Below are 20545 nucleotides of genomic sequence, written 5' to 3'. Positions count from 1 at the left end.
CATCTGCCATCTGCCTCTGCCTCCATTTGCTGGAATTAAAGGAATGTGCCAGCACCACCCAGCTGCCTGCTCTAAGTTCTTAATACATTTCTTTAGTTATGATATATATATATATATATATATATATATACACATATATATGTATATATATCATATATATATATCCTATATATATGATATATATATATGATTATTCCTATCTAATCTTGGAAAACCAAAAGGCATTTGGCTTTGACACACTAGATGGTCCTTAACATAAATCTTTGGTTAAAAAAGAAAGAAGAAGTAGATGTGAGTAATCTCTCTTTGGGTGAGTTAACTACACTTTCTGCAGACTTTGAATTCAGGGAAATGATGTCTATACAGATCCTCCCAGTGATTGTCACCTTCTCCAGTTTTCAAGAATTTACTTCAGTGTTTGCTGATGTCAGTGGCTTACGAGAAAGTGTGAAACAACCACATTTGAAACACCAGTGATTCTCGGCTTTTTGTTGCTTTTCTAAGGAAGCGATGCATGGGAGACACCATGATCCATAGGCCTATTTATAGATCTGAACTGTAATGAGCCAGGAGCTTGAAATCAAGTAAACATATACTGAATTGGTTCCTTTGTGTAGTTGTCCACACTGAATTGGGTCATTTTTTCCTGATTCTTGTCGTATAGTAAGCTGCTCGCTAAAAGTTCATGTTCGACACCCATTTTCACTTAAGGTTAACTATGAGCTTAAATTTTTTTTTAAGGTTTATTTATTTATCTTGTATAAAGTGTTCTGCCTACATATATGCCTGTATGCCAGAAGAGGGAACCAGATCTCATTATAGTTGGTTTTGAACCACCATGTGGTTGCTGGGAATTGAACTCAGGACCTCTGGAAGAGCAGCCAGTGCTCTTAACCTCTGAGCCATCTCTCCAGCCCGAGCTTAAAATTTTTATTGCTTATTATTTACTGTCTTAGTTATTTAGAATGACTTGATAACATCAGCTGTGGGGATTTTTTTTCCCCCTTTTAAGTTCTGAGGATCAAATCTAGAGCATTGATTGATAGGCAACCATTCTGTTACTCAGCTCCACCCGTGGTCTCCTTTTTAAATTAACCTTGTGATAGATATTTAAAAGTCTAAATAGATTGCGTGTACTGACTTCCTTCCTATGACAGGTATTTATCTTCCTGAAGCATACTTGATTGTTGTTTGTATTCTCTTGAGGTACCCACATAGTCTGTTTTGTTTTTAGTGATCTTTCCCTTATGTATTTAATTATGTAATTAAGTATTTAGTGGTATTTGAATGATGAATTGTTTGGGGGATCAACTTGTAGAAATCCAGTGTTTTGGTATAGTAGCCCTTTTCAGACAGTTACTCCTTGCTAATCGCCTCCCCGTGACACAACTGAAACATTTGAGCACGTTTGGACTTGGCTTTGAGACCTTTCTGTAAATAACTTACGTGGTGATGACTTGGCTTTATCGCCAGCGCAGACGGGTGACCCTAAAGCCACAGAAGCTGTAAACATGACTCAGGAGCTGTAGGACTGCAGGATGGGAGCCAGCAGTTTAATGCAATCTTCTCACTCTGAACCTAGCTGTGTGGAAAGGTCAAAGGTTACAAGCAAAAGAACGATCGAGATGAGCCAAACTCAGCCCTGGATTCAAATAAACTTCTAGCTTAGATTTAGAACATTCTCTAGCATCAATAGCCTTTGATCCAGTTTTTTTTCCCAACCTGCCCATTTTAAAAATGACATTTATGAGTGGAAATTTCCCTAGTTTCTTGTAAGGGTGCCCAGCCTGCCATTTCCACAGAATGTTACAAAAAGAAATGACAACTGGTTGTCAGGGAATGTCAGTTCTGGGTGGCCAGCGGGCAGTAAACAGAGATTTGAGGAGGAAAGGCTCTATAAGCTGTTTTTCTCAACTGGTGAGGGAGGTGATTCTGATCCTGCTGCTTGGTTAATGAGTCATGTGCCTGAGGGCAAAACTTGCAACAGGGAAGGGCCTAGTCTGGCCACAAACTGAAGCACCAATGAGCAGATAAGTATTTTCCTGGCACTTTACCTGAATGTTTCAGAGGCAACTATCCCTGAACAAAGCAAATGGAAACTCGGGGAGTAGGAGCCAGTCTGTGTGTGCACTAATATGGAAATTCTAAATCTGCTCGAAGACCAAGGGGCTCCCAAACACCGAGGAGAAAGTTCAGACTGTTCAGGGAAGGTAGCCAAGATCAACAGCCCATTAGCTATGGAAGAGCCGAGTCACCGAAAAACTTCAGGCCACTATAGGAGTAAGCAGTCCTGAGAGCAAAGGAAAATAAGATGGGACCCATCCAGCCAATTCTCAGGTGTTTTCTTCAGATCAGCTTGTGATGGAGTGAGACTGTTCACTGTTGATGCTGAAAAAAATCTCTGAAGACCTTTGCATTTTCACACCCTTGGTCATGGTGTTGGTAGGCACATTTAGTGGAGCTGGAGACTGGAAGTGACTTGCTGAATGTCACACAGACAATAAACTATGAGCTACAGGGGCTAACAGCTCTCTGTTTTCCACTGAGGTTTCAGCCAGTGGCCCGTGGAAGTTTGCTGTTTTCATAAAAGGTTGAAGGTGACTTGCCAGCAGGTAGAGAGCCTGAACAGACAGAAGATGGGTGGCTAGGGTGTTTGAGAGAGCCGGAGGAGCTGGTGCTCACATGCCTGGTAAGTTAATAAGCAGGAGTGATAGTAATGGTGCCCAGCTGGGTTTCTCAACAGATTGGAAACAAGGGTCAGCAAGGGTCAAGGTGTGGTCTCCAGGTAATTTATCAGCTTTGCACAGTGGGGCCTTAGGATACTAGAGAGAACTTGTGGGGGGTGTGTGTGCAAATTTAGAGGAGGAATATAAAAAGGAATCTTTGGCCAAGATGGACTTGATGCAGGAGACTGGGTTTCCTCTCTGGAATACAATGTGTTGGACTTGACTAACAAAAGGGAAACAGCTGGCCATTGGAGAATTAGAAAGCAAACTGAAAGTGTTTGGAAACATTTGGCAGTTGTGCAGGTGCCCGTGTGTACAAGTGTGAGTACGAATAGAGGCTAGAGGTTAACAACAGTTGCTTTGCCAATTGCCTTCCACCTTATTTTTTTAAAAAACACGGTTTCTCATTGAGCAAGGAACGAACTTGCTAATTAGGCTAAACAGGCTGGCCAGTAAGCCCCAGGGATTCCTCTGTCACAGCCATCCCAGTGGGATACAGGTAGGTCCCACCGTGCCCAGCTCTTTATGTGGATGGTGGGGATCAAACTTCTGTACTCATGCTCTTGCAGCAAGCAGTTTACCAACTGGGCCATTTGTCTCATTCCAGAAAGTCTTGTTTTTAATCTGTTATACTTAGCATGTGTCTCCAGCACCAAAACAAACGTGGTAACTAATTCCTGGACACTAGAAGGTATCCACTGCTCTGTGGACTCCCAGTCCTATCCCCCATCAGTCTTGGGAAGTGCATTCTATAGTGCCAAAATGTTCCCTCCCTCCCATCTACTATTAAAAAGGCTTACCATGGATGGACCCAAGCAACTGTGGCCCATTCCACAAGGGCCCCTCAAAATCCTTCCATTTTTCCCCAACTGCACCCCCTTACATACACTCTCTTTCTTTTGCACCTGTTTTTCATGAGTGCTGGTTCTCTTCCTGGTCTGGGACTTTGCAGGCTTCTTGTCCCCTTTACAACCCTTAGCTTCTCCCTCTTCTCTGTCTAAATAATCCTGTTTCCTATTTAATACAATCACAGCAGCACTGAATATTTGCATTTTTTAGAGACGCAGACACAAGTCCCACTGAAGGGCTTGATTCCACTTCTGTTCTGATGGAGACCTCTTTTTTACAGGCCCCTCCCCAAACTCTCAATTGCCCTTGCTTATTGAAGTGCGTATTTCATGACATAGGAATCCCATCTAAAACTTAGCTTTTGACAACTTGGGGCAAGTACTTCCTTCCCCCTGAGTTTCTGATTTCCTCCTACCACGGACTTACTGCTTACAGCATTGCTTTCAAATGAAATTACTCAGCTAGCTATACAAAGAATACTAAATACACTGTTGTCATTACCGTTAATATTTCATTGAGAGGTTTACCCAGAGAGCCACTTCAGCTCCCCGAAATCTCATAATACAAAAGCACAAAACAGGACAGGCTATGACTAATGACCTTTTTCTGAAGAATGCTCTTCCAGAATTTAAAGTGTTTGGCTTTTGAAGCAAACCTTTGGTATCTGCATTTGGAGAGTAAGACAATAATCAAAAAGATATCATGCAGGTTTGCATAAGTGAGTTTTGGAATTTTTTTTTTTTTTTTTCTGAGACAGGGTTTCTTTGTGTAGCCCTGGCTGGAACTAGCCCAGGAACTAGCTCTGTAGACCAGCCTGGCCTTGAACTCACAGAGATGCACCTGCCTCTGCCTCCCAAATGCTAGGATTAAAGGTGTGCACCACTACCACCCAGCGAGTTTTGGAAATAATTTAAACCTTGTGATTTTTCTTCTGTAAAATGGACTTCCGTCCTCATTTGTAGATTTACTAGTCTGACTTATCTGTGACCTACAGCCCTCACTTTTCCCCTCATAGCATTGATTACTTGCAAAGCTACATAGTCCTTTTCTACTCTTTCCCCTTTAGCTATTTTCCTACCGTGCTCCATGATTCTAACCTTAGCATTCCACAGGTCAACCCCCCTTCAGTCTCTCACCTTGCCTTCCCTGTGCACCTCTGAGGCTGCTTCAGTCATTCCATACAGAACCTTTATAGCCCCTCTCTACGTCTACCAGGCTTGCTCTCCATTTCTCTTTTGAAAGCACAGATTGGAGACAGACATGCCTGTAAGTCAAAACATCCAGTGCTTGTGTGTGTGCAAAGAGTGCAGTCTGAGCAGCTTGACCTAGTCCTTTGCCTATTATCCTCAGGAGCCTCGGCTTCTCTCACAAAGTTGCAACAGACCCAGCATCACTCTGAGCCTCCTCATCCTCATCCTCATCCTCATCCTCATCCTCATCCAGTTGCAGTGGTCCTGCACTTGCTTCTGCTAAGACAGAAGCCCTTCCCTTCCTTCCCTTCCTCCCTCCCTCTCCAAAGCTTGCTCTTCCTGTAGGAGCCAGCTCTATAACTAGGCTCTAAGCTCTCTCAAGCTGCCCAGGCAGACAGAGCTGGCTTCTGCTCCTTTGTTCTCATGGCCAGCTCCACACAGCCCTGCTCAGCATTGCTCCCTGCGTTGTAATTGGCCCTTTGTGTTGTCAGCCTGCCCAGTGAGACTAGCAGTTCCCAGAAGGCTAGGAAGACATTTTATTCATCTTTGTATCCATCAAGTACATTTGGTGCCTATAAATCCCTCGTAACTGCTGGAACAAATGCCTGCCCTTATTTCTCGGGGCTTTGTTATGAAATCCAAATGGAATGGTATTTATGACAGAGCAGTATACACTAAGCCACAAATGTAAGAACTAAATCTCCTTCAGGGTCCCTCTGGACTCAAGCAAGCACCACTTCTGTGTAAACAGAGAAAAGTTTCCCTTCAGAAGAATCAAATTTATTCCTAAGTAATCATAGCCATTTAAAACTCCAGCTAAATTGTCTTTTGTAGCCCGTTTCCATCCCACGCTCCATTAATGCAGATGATATTTAAGTAGACATTTGGATTCTGTTCTGTGTCATAAAGTTACATAAACAACATGAAATATTTAACTGACAAGAAAAGATAGGAACCAAGAGGCTTTAAAACTTCCAGAAGAAAACTAATTGTAAGAGGACGGGAGGCAGTGTGGAGGGATCTAAGCTACAAAAACTGGAGGAGGAAGGGTCTGGGAGAAGTGGAGAGGCCACTGGCAAATAGCAGCAATCAACTGTTCAGAAGCCCAGTGTGCAAGAGGCCGAGCAGATACAAAGGCAGCCTCCGTGGTTTCTGAATCATGGGCTTTTCATGGGCACACACATTTTTAGCTAAGTGCTACAGGGCTACCAGGTTGAGTAGATAAAAAATATTTGTTATCAGACACCCCAAAATACAGCTTGTCTATGCTTAAAAAAAATCATTTGTTGCTTATCTGAATTTGCTATTTACCCGAAAAGCCAAACTGAAACCCTACTCATTTTGAGAACCAAGTCTTTGATAGGATGGGGCTCTGGGGCATTTAGGGGAAAAGACTGAGCAAAGATCCCCTAGTAGGCCCTTCAGACTGAACTACCAGAATTTTTAGGATCATGAAGAAACTGGTGGTGCATTGCCATCTAGTGGGAAAAAAACTTCAGGGAAATTAAACAGTGGTGCTGACATTTATTTAAATTTCTCTAGCATTTGCAAAGAAGGGTGCTGCCCTGGGTAACAGCAAAGTACTGAGGAGCCGAAGCTGCACTGCTAGAAGATAATGTCAATTGGAGGTAACTGGGCAGGTGACAGGGGAGGGAGGCTGGAATGTGTTTGCCTAGAAATCTATGAACTCTCCAGTATGCAGCAACTTGGCTCTCATTCAGGAAAAACAGACCATGACACCACCACCACCACCACCACCATAATAATGAAAACACAGCAAAGCAAAGGCAAGAACTAGAAGAAGTGCAAGAAATTGCCAAAGCAGGATGCATTGGGGGAGGGGGGGAGAGTCCTAATCACAGGAGATAGCAGAGAATGGGGTTAAGATAAATGGAGCTCCTGAGGTAGTTACCATGACAACCGAAGATAGACAAAAGCCTTGATTCTTACTTCAGCCTATTTGCTCAAGGAAAGGAAAGTGATCTTGAAATTAGAAGGTTTAAGTGACAAGTAAAATGAATAAAAGATGGCCTCAGAGCCTCAACCAGGGCATCATAGCTGCTTTCAATAATTCATTCATTTTCCTAGCACATAACAGGAGAGGGTCTCTAAGACTTGATAGAGGCAGAGATACTAATTTCTATTGAGCCGCTTTTTAGGAGCTTCATAAAAATAAATTTAATGTGAAGTCCCTAAATTCTTCTATAAGAGATTTTCAAAATGCGATTCATAAAGTTAGAAAAAAACCACATAAAAACCAAGTGATGAAATAATAACAAATGGCGGTGAGGATGTGAGGAGAGGGGGTCCCTGTCCACTGCTGCTGGGCATGTAAAGTAGTGCGGCCATTATGCAAGTCGGTGTGGAGGGTTCTAAAAAGCATGAAATAAACACAAACCACCAAAACTCTACTATTTTCAGCACAAACCACAAAGGAACATGCCCACTCACGCTTATTCCTGCATTGCTCATAACAACAAGGAAATTGTTGTCTATCGACAAAGGACTGGAGAATAAAAATGTGGTAGGTGTACATAGTGGGATTTTATTCAGATATGAAACAAAAATGGAACTTACAGAAAAATGGATAGAGCTAGAAAGTGTTATGTCAAATGGAATAATACAATCTCTAAATGGCAACAATCACTTCTCTCTCATATACAAGTCCTAGCTTACAATGTTTACACGTGTGTGTGTGTGTGTGTGTGTGTGTGTGTGTGTGTGTGTGTGTAAGTGGGTACAAATGTGAATATAGGCTATAACACTAGAAAGAAACCACAGAGGGAAGAACAAGAAGTTGAGGAAGTGGAGAGGGCAATAGGATACATGAGTCAAGAAAAAGAAAAGGTTATGGGGTGGAAGTGGACTCAAGGAAATGGAAGAGAAGAGAGGGCAAAAATAAGTGACATTGTGTTTCAAGATGCCATAATGAAACCTAATGCTATGGATGCTGATTAAAATATTTGTCTTCTTTACTTTTTATTGCTGTGGTAAGGCCTCATGATGAAGAAAATTTGCAAAGGAAAGCATTTATTTGGAGCTTATAGTTTTAGACAGTGAGTCCATGATGGCCATGGAGGAGAACATGACGGCAGGCAGGCAGGCAGGCAGGCATGGTCCTAGAGTAGTAGCTGAGAGCTTACATCTTGAACCATAAGCGTAAGGCAGAGAGAGCTAACTGGAAATGACAGGTGCTTTTGAAACCTGACAGCCACCTAGTGACACCTCCTCCAACAAGGCCACATCTCCTAATCCTTCCCAAACAATTTCACCAACTGGGGACCAGACATTCAAATATACGAGTCTATATGGAGCATACTCATTCAAACACCACAATGTTCTTACTAGGCATAAAAGACGGTAGGTGTCAGGTGTCCCTGAAGTAATATATATATATATAATATATATATATATATTATATATAACAATATATATATATTGTTATATAGTTGGGTTGACAGGAACAATAACTTATCTAGTTACGCTACAGAAAATATTTTATTGGGTCATAAAAGCAGGCTTCCCCAAAAAGTCTTTTGCAGGAACTAGCAAAGGGTGGCTTTGGATGATAGTACTGTTGAGGATTCATGGCTAGCTTAACACTAAGTGCCAGTAACAAATGATTTTCTAGGTGAATGACAAAATGTCTCATATACCCTTATTGTTCTGCTTATTAATTTAGCAATGGTTGCAATATAAAATATCTAACACATACTGATTTTCAATTAGAACAAAATTTTCAAGTAGAACAAAAATTGTAAAATAGATGATATCCTGTAAGGATTTCAAAACATCTTAAGATCATAAAGAGCTATAACTATAACTAACCAAATATAGCTGAGCAGGTGACACAAATCTTAGCATATTTATATTTGAGATGTTATTTCTCCAAGTACAAATGGGGGGGGTGAGTTGAACGCAAAGCATCTTTTATTAAAATACCCTGGAGGCAGTAACTGATGATATAAACATGCTGCAGAGACAAACAAAACACCACACTGTTTTTTGTTTTGTTTTGTTTTTTGAAGGGGTTGGTTTTGAGGCAGGGTTTCTCTGTAGCTTTGGAGGCTGCCTGGAACTATCACTTGTAGACCGGGCTGGCCTCGAACTCACAGAGATCTGCCTGCCTCTGCCTCCCGAGTGCTGGGATTAAAGGCGGGCACCACCACCGCCCAGCCACACTAAAGTTTTTTCAGAGACCCCATCAGCAGAGATCCCATTAGATGGAGATGACAGTCTGTATGTAATAAGCATCACAGACAGCTTTAGCAGAGGTAAGGTTCAAAGGCGACATCCCCATCATCCCTCAGAAGAACAACAGAAATCACATCTGCCTGATAAGGGACAAGGGGAGTCCAAGCCAAGTGAGGGCTGAGCAAAGAGGTTCCAGCATGCCGGGAGAATGCTGGGCTTTTGGGGAAGGTGCACAGCCTCCAATGCCCACAGCTTTAGTTTATACTTTGTGGTGCCTCACTCAGAAAACAGTGCTCCACTCTATCCAGGGAAGCCAGATTTTGTTTCCTCCCAGAATTAAGAACTTGAGAGGAAATCTGCTCAAGTCTTTTGTGAAATAGTGCTGACAAGGACCCAGACTGTTCAAATATTGTAGAGTCATGGATGATGTAGCGTCATGGGTAGGAGTGCTTCCGGTGTGTCAGTAGCTCACAGTAGCAGAAACAGACTATGAAGTTTCTTTAATTTCTAGTTTCTAGGCTTCTCGGGGGTGCTTATCATTTCCTTTCTTCAGACCAGCTCTCGTTTTTCATCTTTTAACACTTAAGATAACTTTCAGTAAAGGAACTGAAGTTTAGATTGTCTGGCACTTGGTCTAAGACTCGTATATTAGGCTACATCTTGAAGTTCACCATATTTCAGTTTTTAAGTTTGCATATGAAATGTGTGCATATATACTCCACACACAGGTATCCATACTCCCATATGTACATAATCACACAGGTGCACACTCATACACACACACACACACACACACACACACACACACACACACACACAGGCTCACATTTGCCATGTACATGGTGGTACCAGTCACTGAGGAGTAGGACCCCAAACCAATACCAAGCTATAGGAAAACACACGAAGTACTATAACTAGACTATGTCTCTACCAAGTCTGAGTGTTTTTTTAAATTGAATTTGTAATATCTGATGAAAAAGTCTTCCTCTCATTTGTCTGTTTCAGGGTTGCCCATTTCATGGGCCTTATGAGACCAAAGTAAACCCGAAGGCTTTTATGGAAGTGTCTTCTTTAGAAGAATCCCTTGTGTACCTAATAAAAGACATCCATATTCATACATCTGACTCCCTAACTTAAGGGCACTGCTACGGGTACAGTCACCCTTGAGTGGCAAAGAGATGATCATTACAACACTAGTCTTGATTCTTGAACTTGATTTGTAAACCCTTCTACATATTGCTTTCAGTGTCCATGTAAGACTAATTCTAGGATTCCCCTGGATGCAAAAATCTGTAGATGAACAAGTCCCTCAGCCGGGAAGTCAGAGTGTGTGCACACAACCCATACATACTCTTTCATACACATTGACTCATCTCTGGACTATTTATAATTCCCCAAACAATATAAATAGTTGTACTAAATGACAAGAAAAATAACTACACATGCTTAGTACACACACAATTTTCTTCTGAATATTTTTGGATTGCAGATGATTGAACTTATAGCTGTGAATTTGAAGGGCTACCTTAAAGATCAATAGAGAAGGTGACTGTGTAACAAAGATATTTTTCACTTCCAAATGGTGCTCCTTGGTGGTTCTTATAGCCACTGGACCAAGAACTATCTTGGTAGATTTGTAAACAATCCATTATGACAGTGGGGGTTTTTTTTTGGAAAAAAATTTATCAAATAATCATAGCAAATCCTAATTTGGAAGTATTGTGGGCTACCAGAGTTGGATGCTAAATATATCTCCAACTTACAGGGAGGTTGAGTCATAGCTGAAAAGACTTGCAAAAAGGATATAAGACTAAAATCTGTCATGTGCTTCCTGGATCTCAGGCACCTCCCTAAAAAGCTTTCTGAGTATCAGCTGTTTTATTCCAATAGCCACTTGGTCCTGAAGAACAGCAAATACAAACAATCTTAACATGATCATGGAAATTCTCATATGCCTAGACTGTTACAGATGTGTTGCTGATGTAGACAAATGCTCCTTCCCATATCTCCCCTTCCCATCAACTTAACTCCTGCTACAATAGTTTTGACCCTCTTTAACTGTCTCTGCCTTCTCTGAATGTCATTAAAATCATCTGCACCCCAGTTTCCCTTAGAAACACCCTTCCTATTTCAGGGGTGCACGCTCCCTTCTGCTACAGCCAAAGCAGTCCTTTCCACCTGCTTCTTCCTTGGGTGGGTTACATCTCCCACCAGCCACCCTGCAGACTTGACCGTAACCATAGGTATCCATATGGCTACAGAGCTCACGATGCTCCCTACAGCCCACAGCCTCCTTGTCCCAGCCGGTTACCTCCCCCCCCCCCCCAGTCTTGGCACTTTCTCTTGACTTCATTATCCTGATGCCCTAAGCCACTCCCTCTGCAACTCTCCCTGCATTCCCCATCTCCCCACCCTTCTCTTAATGTCCCTTTTTTCCCTACTCACATCACTAGTATTCACACATATCCTTCCCTCACGTTCTTTTTCTTCTCTTTATATTCCTGCCTGCCACATGCAAGTCAAGTTGTCCTCGTTTGTTCATTTCTGCCCATCATGTGCACTTTCTCTGGTGGTTTTCTGCATCCTCTAAGTGACAAATTGGCACTCATCTCCCTAACTCATCTTCCAAGATGAGTTTCAAGACAAGAACCCCCAGCTTTCTCTGCCTATTTTCAGTTTTGACTTCTTTCCAAGTGGAATCTCCCTGCTTCTCCCAGCTATTTTCTCTTGGTCTCAAAATCTATTTTTTCTTTCCTTGGACCTTTGAGTCCCTTCACCCTGCTGTTTCTGTATCTGGGCTTCACTTTTCTTCTTTGAGAAACCTTATTTGAGGATAGAGAATAGTCACAGGATGAAATCTGTCACTTAACTCCTGATGGGGAAAGTACTTCTGTGTATGTTTATCTTATTGATTGTTGAATAAAATACCATTTGGCCAATGGCAGCAAGTTAGACAGGACTAGGAGTCAAAGAGGATTCTGGGAAATGTAGTAGATAAGTGGTGAGCCAGGCAGGAAGTGACATAGCAAGGAGACTCATATCTAAGCGAGGAAACAGGAAGTGTCCCCTTTTTCCTGTTCGCCTCCTCCAGCGGCAGGATGTGAGCCACCGGCAAGGAGGGACGCCAATTAGGCGTCCGATAAGATAAGTCTTATAAAATATATAGATTTATAATAATTAAGACTGAGCTAGCAGATGAGAAGTCCTAGTCATTGGCCAAGCAGCTTTGTACCTAATATGTCTCTGTATTATTTTGTCCATCCACGAGGTGGGCAGAACTTGGGCAGCTGGCGGAGACCACCCACGTGGCAGTAGAATTCAGGCAGCTTTTGGTGGAAAGATTTATCATAACACACTCCATGTTTTGTTATTTCCTACCGTCTCTACTCTTCATTCTGTTCCCATTGGATCCATCTCTCTATGACATTTTACCCTCTCATACAAACTGACTGTGCATCCACCATCTTATCCTTATACCAAAGCAAGAGCTCATACCCAGAACCAGTACATCTAATATTTCCTCCATCATTGAGGAATTTGTCATTGGTCCAATTTGGCTAGCCCCATTATGAGAAAAGTATCTAGGTTTTATGCAGATTTGAAGTTCTCTGCAATGGACTGCAGAGCAGGTGTGCACACATGGGCGTGTTCACATGGTCTGTCCATTCCCTCCTGAGCTCCTAACCCATTGTCTAGTCATGGAAAAAAGACTTTTCTTTTGTCTGCCTGCTGGCTTTCCCTCCTCTTCCACTCTTCAAACCATTCCCAAGGCTGCCTAGATTAGTTTGCAACTCCAAATAGTACCCATGAACAAAACCAACCTGTAAAACTTCAGTCTGTGTTTAAGTAAGAAATGGCAGTTATTTTAGCATAGGTATTCTCCCAGGTACCTAAAGTCATATTCTTTTGGTTGCCTTCCCAGTTATGGCCTAGGAGACAGAAAGACACTTGGAACTTTTATCCCAATCCAGCAAAATCTATGCTGTCAGAAATTAGAAGTACTATGACATCATCCTAACCCGGGAAGAACTGCCTACTTGCTATACTATTTTAGGTATCAACCATATCTCATTCTTTCTACCTATTAATCCACCATTCACCAAAAAATAATTTTGGTAAAAATAAGTTAGGATTCCAGTAAAAAATTCATATGGCTTCACAGCATATTCCAATAGCTTCCATGATACTCATATTTCTCTTGTGATACTATTCCTACAAGGCCCAAAATTGAGAGGGGGCTCCAGAATCAGTTTCAGTTCTGGGTTTGGGAATGGGCTAATTTAGTGGCAGAACTAAAGGAAATACATAAGGTGCCCAAATCCTCCTTCAGTGGAGAAATGGACTCACGAAAACTCCAGGGTCCATATGTTGATACCCAGTGGGGACCTCTCTTGAGGGTTACATCTAACAAGCACCCAGACAAGTAGTCAGAAACACAGCTCTTCATTCACAGAAAAAAACACCCAGTAGTTACTGTTTTATTGCATACACTGAACACTAACTCAAATGTCTAGGAAGGAACTAAAAGCACAGAAAGTGATGTATCATTTACAGTCAGCATGGCCCGATTCTCTTCAGAACTCCTAAGGGGTAAAGGGGTAAAGGGGAAAAGGGGAAAAAGATGCCAGCTCTCTTCCTTCTTAAAGACCTTGGGCCAGTCCGTAGCCTTTCAAATCTTTAAATCCTGTTCTTTGCACAAGTGCCTCAATGCTGTTCTTCGCCACAGCCCCTTACAAGACCTTTTCTTCACTCTTTAGTCCCTGTGGCATGGTTACTCTTAGTTTTGTCCTTTACCTCCTCTGGTGCAGGTTGCTCAAGAGAAGAGGCAATCTGCTCCCCTGGCATTTTGCTTAGTGAGGACACTGTCTCTGGTCCTTTAGTGCCTTTAGGAAGCCCATTGAGTCCTAATGAAGGCTGCTTGCTCATAGTCTGAGCACATGGAGCCGGAAGCAGGTCTGGAAAGTAGCCCTCTATCCCCAGGGGGTGTCCCAGAGTGTGTGGGTATTGTGGACCCAGGAAGGGAGGTTCTGGCAAGCAATGGCCACCCCAGGGCCCTGGACCTGTGGAGTCAAAGAATATGGGAATTATTGGAAAGGACTAAGAACATCCAACACCACTGAATTGCGAGTCTCTTTCTTCTCCCTCAGGACCACGGCTTAGGTCCCTAGTGCAGCTTGAGTGAAACATAAATACCAGCCTCTCCCCGAGGATCAGACAGGCTCCTGGACGCTGGGTCCTGTGATTTAGCAGACCATGGGTCAAGCCCAAGTGCTGGCCCATATAGACACCAAGGAGGCATGGAACCACCTGGACATGTTTCATTTCCCCCTATAGAACTCTTTCATTTGTAAGATGGAGGACTTTGGGGTTTCAAAAGTCTAGATAGTTCAGCATAATGGCTGCTACCAATTCTGTACCAGGTCCCTGTGTTCGCTATTTTTAGTGGTCACCAGATCCTTCAGCAATATGAAACTAGTGCTCCAATGACAGGTCAACAGAAGTTTCTGCAAGCCAGGAGCAAGCAGGAGGTTTGCTCATCACCCATGACCTGCCTGATTCTCCCTTTCAATTAAGGGGGCAGTGGGTCTTTCTCGACTTCAAATAGCAGGGGAGATCTTCCTTTCCAGCCTCAACTCACCCATATTTCCAACATGTGGCTGTAGCCAGTGCTGACCTGGTGAGAGCCCAGGGCAGTAATCCTGTGACGAGTCCCCACTGAGGCCGAAAGGAAAGGAAAAGAGAGAGTCTTCTGGTGGCAGAAAGCTTGGGGTGGGGAGCAGGAAGGGGGGCAGGTAAGGAAACTGGGACTGAAAGGGTGGGAAGAGGGGAGTCTGTGGGGCCTGGGAGAATGGGAATGAACCCAACTGGCTGCTTGCTGGGTAATCCTGAGGCCCCAGGTATTCCAAAGTTGAGCAGGCGGATGATGAGGTGATGCTATGGAGGACAGAGGAGTATTTAGTGAGGTTTAACAGTGACCTCATTGGTGCATCTTGGGGCATCGAACCTTGGACATCACATCTGCCTCACCCCCTCCTCACCCCCAACCCCCCACCCCTACACCTGCTCACTGCTTTCCCCATGTTTCTCTTCTATTGCTACGAAATACTAGATCATTCCTACCCCAAACTCACACATCTTTTTACTCCCCATCACACAGGCCACTCTCCCACCCACTCAGCCTTTTCCCTGTCCCCAAGGTTGCCTCTGAGTTTAGGTCCCTTACCTGGTGCCCCAGGACCCACAGGGGCTGTCCTTGTGTATACTGTTACTTCCAGGAACATCCCTCAGTGGAGGCATCACTTGGGGGGGTTGGATAGGATCAATAGGAAGAGGAAGGTTGGTCCTTTGAAGTGGTGGGGGGCTGAAGAGTGGTGGGGTCACTGCTACCCTCTGAACACCCTCACTGTGCTGAGAGGGGGCCAGAGTCTGGTCAGAAGTCAGCAGCATGTGGGACTCTAGGAAAATACGGCAAAGAGGGGCTCTCAGCACAAGAAGGTGGGAATAAGATGGCAACCATGGCACTGCTGAATGGCAGGCAGTGGGTGCAATACCCAGGGATCTGGCATGAACTCTGGAGAGCTGTCCCCACTGCTATCTCTATAGATCAAGAACTTTCTGTTCCAATGGTTTTCTTAGCTTTAATTTCCACCCCAACCTCCCACCCTCAAACTTTTTGAAAGTGGTAGTGCACCTGGAAAGCCATCCAAAATGTGCTCCGGAGGAACAGGGCCAGGGTCTAGATCTGCAGGTGTAGGAGGTAGGAGCTCAGGCACAGACCTGGAGGCAGAGCGAAGGAACACTGTAACTTCTATATGGCTGCAGGGTTTAGAACTCAGGTTCAGGGTCACTTAAAGGCACCAGCAGCTCCTAGACTCCAGCCCGAATCCCTGAAGGACTAAATAGTCAGTACCCCCAGCACTCACATCCCACTTCCACATTCTCCTTCAAGCCCCCAGCACTCCTGTGTGGACGCCACTTCCTGCTTGGTGTGGACAATCCAAGACCGGGAGCCCTTCCCACCTGTGTTGACTGCCGTCAGCACTGGGGGCTGCAGGGCCATCCCTGTTCCCCTTCTCGCTCAGCTTCTCCACTTTTCGCCACTTGGCCCGACGGTTCTGAAACCACACCTGTGGACAGAAAAGGGCACCTGCATTTGAGAATGCTGATATAGACGAAGTTTTGGTGTCACTGTGGAAGACACTTTCCTGGCTTTACTTGGAAATATAAAAAAGGATCTCTGTGGCTTCTTCCTTCCTCTTTTAATTGGTTAAAGCTGCAGCCCGTGGAACAATTGGGACACCCCTGCATCTGAGACTAACTCCAGTCACTGTCCCAGCAGAGTGAGCATGTGGCCCCTTCCAGATAGCTCTGGCCAGCAGCTCCTGCATCGCCTTCCTGACCAATTAGCCATCCCCCTTTACCATGATGCGTTGGGAGGTGACCCCCAACATCTGGGCAATCTCGCGACGCTTGTCACTGTCCGGATAGTGGTCTTCCTGGAATATCCGTTCCAGCTCCTCCAACTGGTCTGCAGAAAGACAACACTTACAGCGGAGGCCAGACACCACAGCAGGACAGGGGAAAAAGAGACACCCATAGCAGGTACCAGCATTTGTGCCAAAGCAAGAGCACACCTCTAGTGCATAGTGTGATATATGCGTGCGTTTCTGACTCTCTTATTCAGGTCTAAGAAGACAAGACAGCCTTCATGGCCTTCCCTTCAGGGGGTCAGAGGTATTGGCACTGCCATGGATAAAGAGAAACATACAGGATAAAGTGAATAATTGTACCTTACAGATTTTCATTTTCCTCCACCTGTTGGGACTAACCTGAGCGGTACAGGGTTCGAGTCTTTTTCTGAAATGGACAGGTCACTTCTCGGGACTCCTTCAGGTCCTCTGCTTGACTGCTCTTGGCCAATGTGTGGAGGAGACTGGGGGCTAAGCCTGGTTCAGAAAGCATCAGTCAGTGTGTGGCAATGTTGAGTGACATCTTGAAGATGACGTCAACACCAAGCCCATGGTGTTAGGATTCCTGTGCTTACCAAGGACTGCAGAAATGGATGTCCTTGCTCTCTTTACCTTTCTCTCTGGGAGAGAAGAAAGGTCTTCCTCGGGCTGGGGACTACATGCAGCTGGTGCTGGGTCTTTGTCAAGGCACCCTCTGCAGGTGTCAGCACCCATTAACTCTCCAGAGGTCTTTGACAGTGGTCTCTTTTCTGAGCCAGCCCTGCGGAACGAGGACTGCTTGCCTTGGTCATCTTTAGCAGGTAGGGTAGAATCCTTCAGTGGTCCCTCAGACTCCATCCCAGCAGTCCTGGGCTTGGCCCTAGCTTCCTGGCCTGTGGAGAGCAGCAGCCAGTGGCACTAGATGGTAGAGCCCCTTTTTCCCTGCAGCTGACCTGCTGTTAGAATCTAAGCTTTTGTCCCCTCTTCCAAATGAGGCCCAAATGCCTGGCACACCTTCGAACTGGACACTCAGGAGGATGGATTGGATAGGTTCTCAACCTTCCTAACACTGTACCATTTAATACAGTTGTGACCTACCCAACCATAAAATTCTTTTTCTCCCCCCCCCCTTTTAGATTTTTCGAGTCAGGTTTTCTCTGTAGCTTTGTAGACCAGGCTGTCCTCAAACTCACAGAGATCCACCCTGCCTCTGCCTCCTGAGTGCTGGGATTAAAGGTGTATGCCACCACCACCCAGCTATAAAATTATTTTCTTTGCTACTGGTATGAATCATAACATAAATACCTGTGTTTTCCAATTGGTCTCAAGCCCCCCACACACACTCCCTACACACACACACTCCCTACACACACACACTCCCTACACACACACACTCCCTACACACACACACTCCCTACACACACACACTCCACACACACACACACACACACTCTACACACACACACACACACACTCTACACACAACACACACACACTCTACACACACACACACACACACTCCCTACACACACACACACACACACTCCACACACACACACACACACACACACACACACACTCCCTACACACACACACACACACACTCCCTACACACACACACACTCCCTACACACACACACACACACACACACACACACACACACACACACACACTCCACTACACACTCCCTACACACACACACACACTCCTCCTACACACACACACACACACACACTACACACACACACACACACACTCCCTACACACACACACACACTCCCTACACACACTCCCTACACACACACACACACACACTCCCTACACACACACCACACACACTCCCTACACACACACACACACACACTCCCTACACACACACACACACACACTCCCTACACACACACACACACACACACACACACACACACACACACACACACACACACTCCCTACACACACACACACACACACTCCCTACACACACACTCCCTACACACACACTCCCTACACACACACACACACCCTACACACACACACACACACACACACACACACACTCCCTACACACACACAAGGGGTTACAACCTACAGGTTGAGAACCACTGGATTAACCACTCCAACTGCTTTGGAAATTGTAAACACCCATTACAAACACTGAGGAATGAAAACTGGGAACATATTTTTTTCATTTTTTCCCCCAGACATCAGGGTGCAAGTTCAGGCGACAGGCACCAGGTATGATGTTTTTAATAAAAAACTGTTGGGGGAGGGGCGAGTAGGAAGAGCAAAACAGGCGCATTCTGGCTTTCCTCAGGCTAGCCCCCTCTTCCCTGAGACACACGCACGTGCGCGCGCTCGCGCGCGCGAGCGCACACACACACACACACACACAATCACACACACACACACACACACAATCACACACACACACACACACACAATCACACACACACACACACACACACACAATCACACACACTCAGGTTCCCTGGGTCTCCACAGCACTGGCATAAGGCCTTCAGAGGGAATCAGAGAAAAGATGCCTTTTTCTTTCCTATTCTCTTCCCCACTCCTCAATCTCTGTGCTCTGGCCACTCCCCCCTCCGCCCACTACTCCTCCACCCCTATCCCCACCCCCTGACTTCTTTCCATCCAGTCCAAGTCTTCTACAGGTGAGGGAAAGCACCCATCCAGAAGGAAAACCCCCATTGCAAGTCGTAAAACTCACCCGCCACAGCTCTGAGCCCCTGGTACAGACGGGGCTTGCCATGGGTGCTAACGTGAGCACAGCACCTATTGGATCCCCATGAAGCAGGCAAACCAACCCCCCCACCCCCAACTCCCCTTACCCCCAACCCCCTGCCCCGCTCCCCGTGAAGAAATAGGGATAAGCTAGTGGAATAATTCACCCAAGATCACACAGTGATGGGGTACAGGGGCAGAGGCTGCCTTCAGCCACCACCTCAAACTGTTGCCAGGATCCCAAACACTTTCCCTTATTTTCTCCACATATTCATAACAAAAGAAAATTCCCTTCAGGGAGTTGCTGTCCTTTCCCATGAAACCAGAAAATGTGTAAATGAATGCTAACTAAAGCCTTTGATGTTGGCTCTGACAAATAACTTTCTAACAATATATAAAGCCAGGGGTGCAAGTCCTGGCTCAGAAGCCTTTTCCAGCTGGTTCTAAATACACCATGGAACCACTTCAGAGAGTTTGGGGGGCGTGGTGGGGGCAGCCAGGGGGTGAAGGGAGAAGGGTGGACCAAGGACCACTGGGACAAATAATCTTTAGAATGGTTTAGTCTCCTGACCAGTAATAAACACGGTACAGAGTGGACGCTCAACAAACTTGGATCTTGTTGGACTAACGCGGTGTACTGAGAAAGAAGGCCAAAAGTCTCAGGACCTAGTTTAGAGCAGTGTCAGAGCCTTAAAGCCAGCTGTATCCCTAGCACATCGTCTGGGACCATGTCTACACAGAAGGAAGTGGTGAGGTCGCCTCCCTTCCTCACTACCACCCACAGACCTAAGCAGCCTCCTAAGGCTGGCAGAGTGGCCAGCAGGCCTCATGGGCTCAGCAAGCCCTCACCAAGATCACCCCCGATGCGTGCTCACCCCTGGTTTTCCAGCCGAGCGTCTCCGTGGGTTCCATGGCCCAGACTCCCACTCTTCGGCCCGCGCTCTGACCACAGGCTCACCTTAATGAAGTCCGTGGAGTGGCCAGGTGTGTGGAGTTTGCCCAGGCCAGGGCGTGCACAGCAGGAGCCGGTGCCCCCAACCCCACCCCCAGGGCGAGGCACAGCACACCTGGGGTGGGGGGCTGGGAGAGCCATCCTGCAGCTTCCTCTATGCAGCCCCATGGGCACCAGATGAGGGTGACCTCCCTAGAGTTGGGGCAGGAACAGAGCAGCAGCAGGATTGCAGACCTGCTGGGGTGTCCAGGGCTCGGCACACAGAGAGTGGACATGATGGTGGTTACCTCTTGTAAGGAGACTTCTGCAAGCACTCACGAAGAGAGTCCCCGAATATGAGGCTGCCCTATCTATCTCCTGCCGGCTTCAAGGATGTTTTTGTGTTCCAAAATCCGAACAGAGCTGACTACGATCCTTAACATACAGTTCCAGAGGCAAATGGC

General features: G+C 45.4%; 1 protein-coding gene and 1 long non-coding RNA gene across 2 annotated transcripts; one reads left to right on the top strand and one right to left on the bottom strand.

The window, feature by feature from the left end:
- The first annotated feature begins 851 nt into the window (after positions 1-851).
- Positions 852-10076, top strand: LOC103161773. The gene is made up of 3 exons (XR_003479936.2): positions 852-2689; positions 6308-6393; positions 9965-10076. It is a non-coding gene; the product is annotated as an uncharacterized LOC103161773 (long non-coding RNA).
- A 3495-nt stretch (positions 10077-13571) lies between these two features.
- On the bottom strand, positions 13572-20243 carry Nobox (NOBOX oogenesis homeobox). The gene is made up of 9 exons (XM_035451405.1): positions 20109-20243; positions 16964-17325; positions 16789-16868; positions 16381-16487; positions 15980-16086; positions 15651-15736; positions 15183-15414; positions 14598-14893; positions 13572-14019 (listed from the first exon to the last, which is right to left on the bottom strand). The coding sequence occupies exons 1-9, from the start codon at positions 20241-20243 to the stop codon at positions 13706-13708; spliced, it is 1719 nt and encodes a 572-aa protein (XP_035307296.1). The 3' UTR covers positions 13572-13705.
- Positions 20244-20545: the final 302 nt, after the last annotated feature.

Source organism: Cricetulus griseus (genome assembly GCF_003668045.3).
Source record: "Cricetulus griseus strain 17A/GY chromosome 1 unlocalized genomic scaffold, alternate assembly CriGri-PICRH-1.0 chr1_0, whole genome shotgun sequence".
Classification (NCBI taxonomy): domain Eukaryota; kingdom Metazoa; phylum Chordata; class Mammalia; order Rodentia; family Cricetidae; genus Cricetulus; species Cricetulus griseus.
This window is presented reverse-complemented; position numbering and strand designations above follow the sequence as displayed.

Coding starts and splice junctions, on each gene's coding strand:
- Nobox (XM_035451405.1), bottom strand. CDS start 20,243: ATGGCTCTCCCAGCCCCCCACCCCAGGTGTGCTGTGCCTCGCCCTGGG. Junction 15,415..15,650: donor CATTTTGGATGGCTTTCCAG/GTGCACTACCAC, acceptor GTATTTTCCTAG/AGTCCCACATGCTGCTGACT. Junction 14,894..15,182: donor TGTGGGTCCTGGGGCACCAG/GTAAGGGACCTA, acceptor TGTCCTCCATAG/CATCACCTCATCATCCGCCT.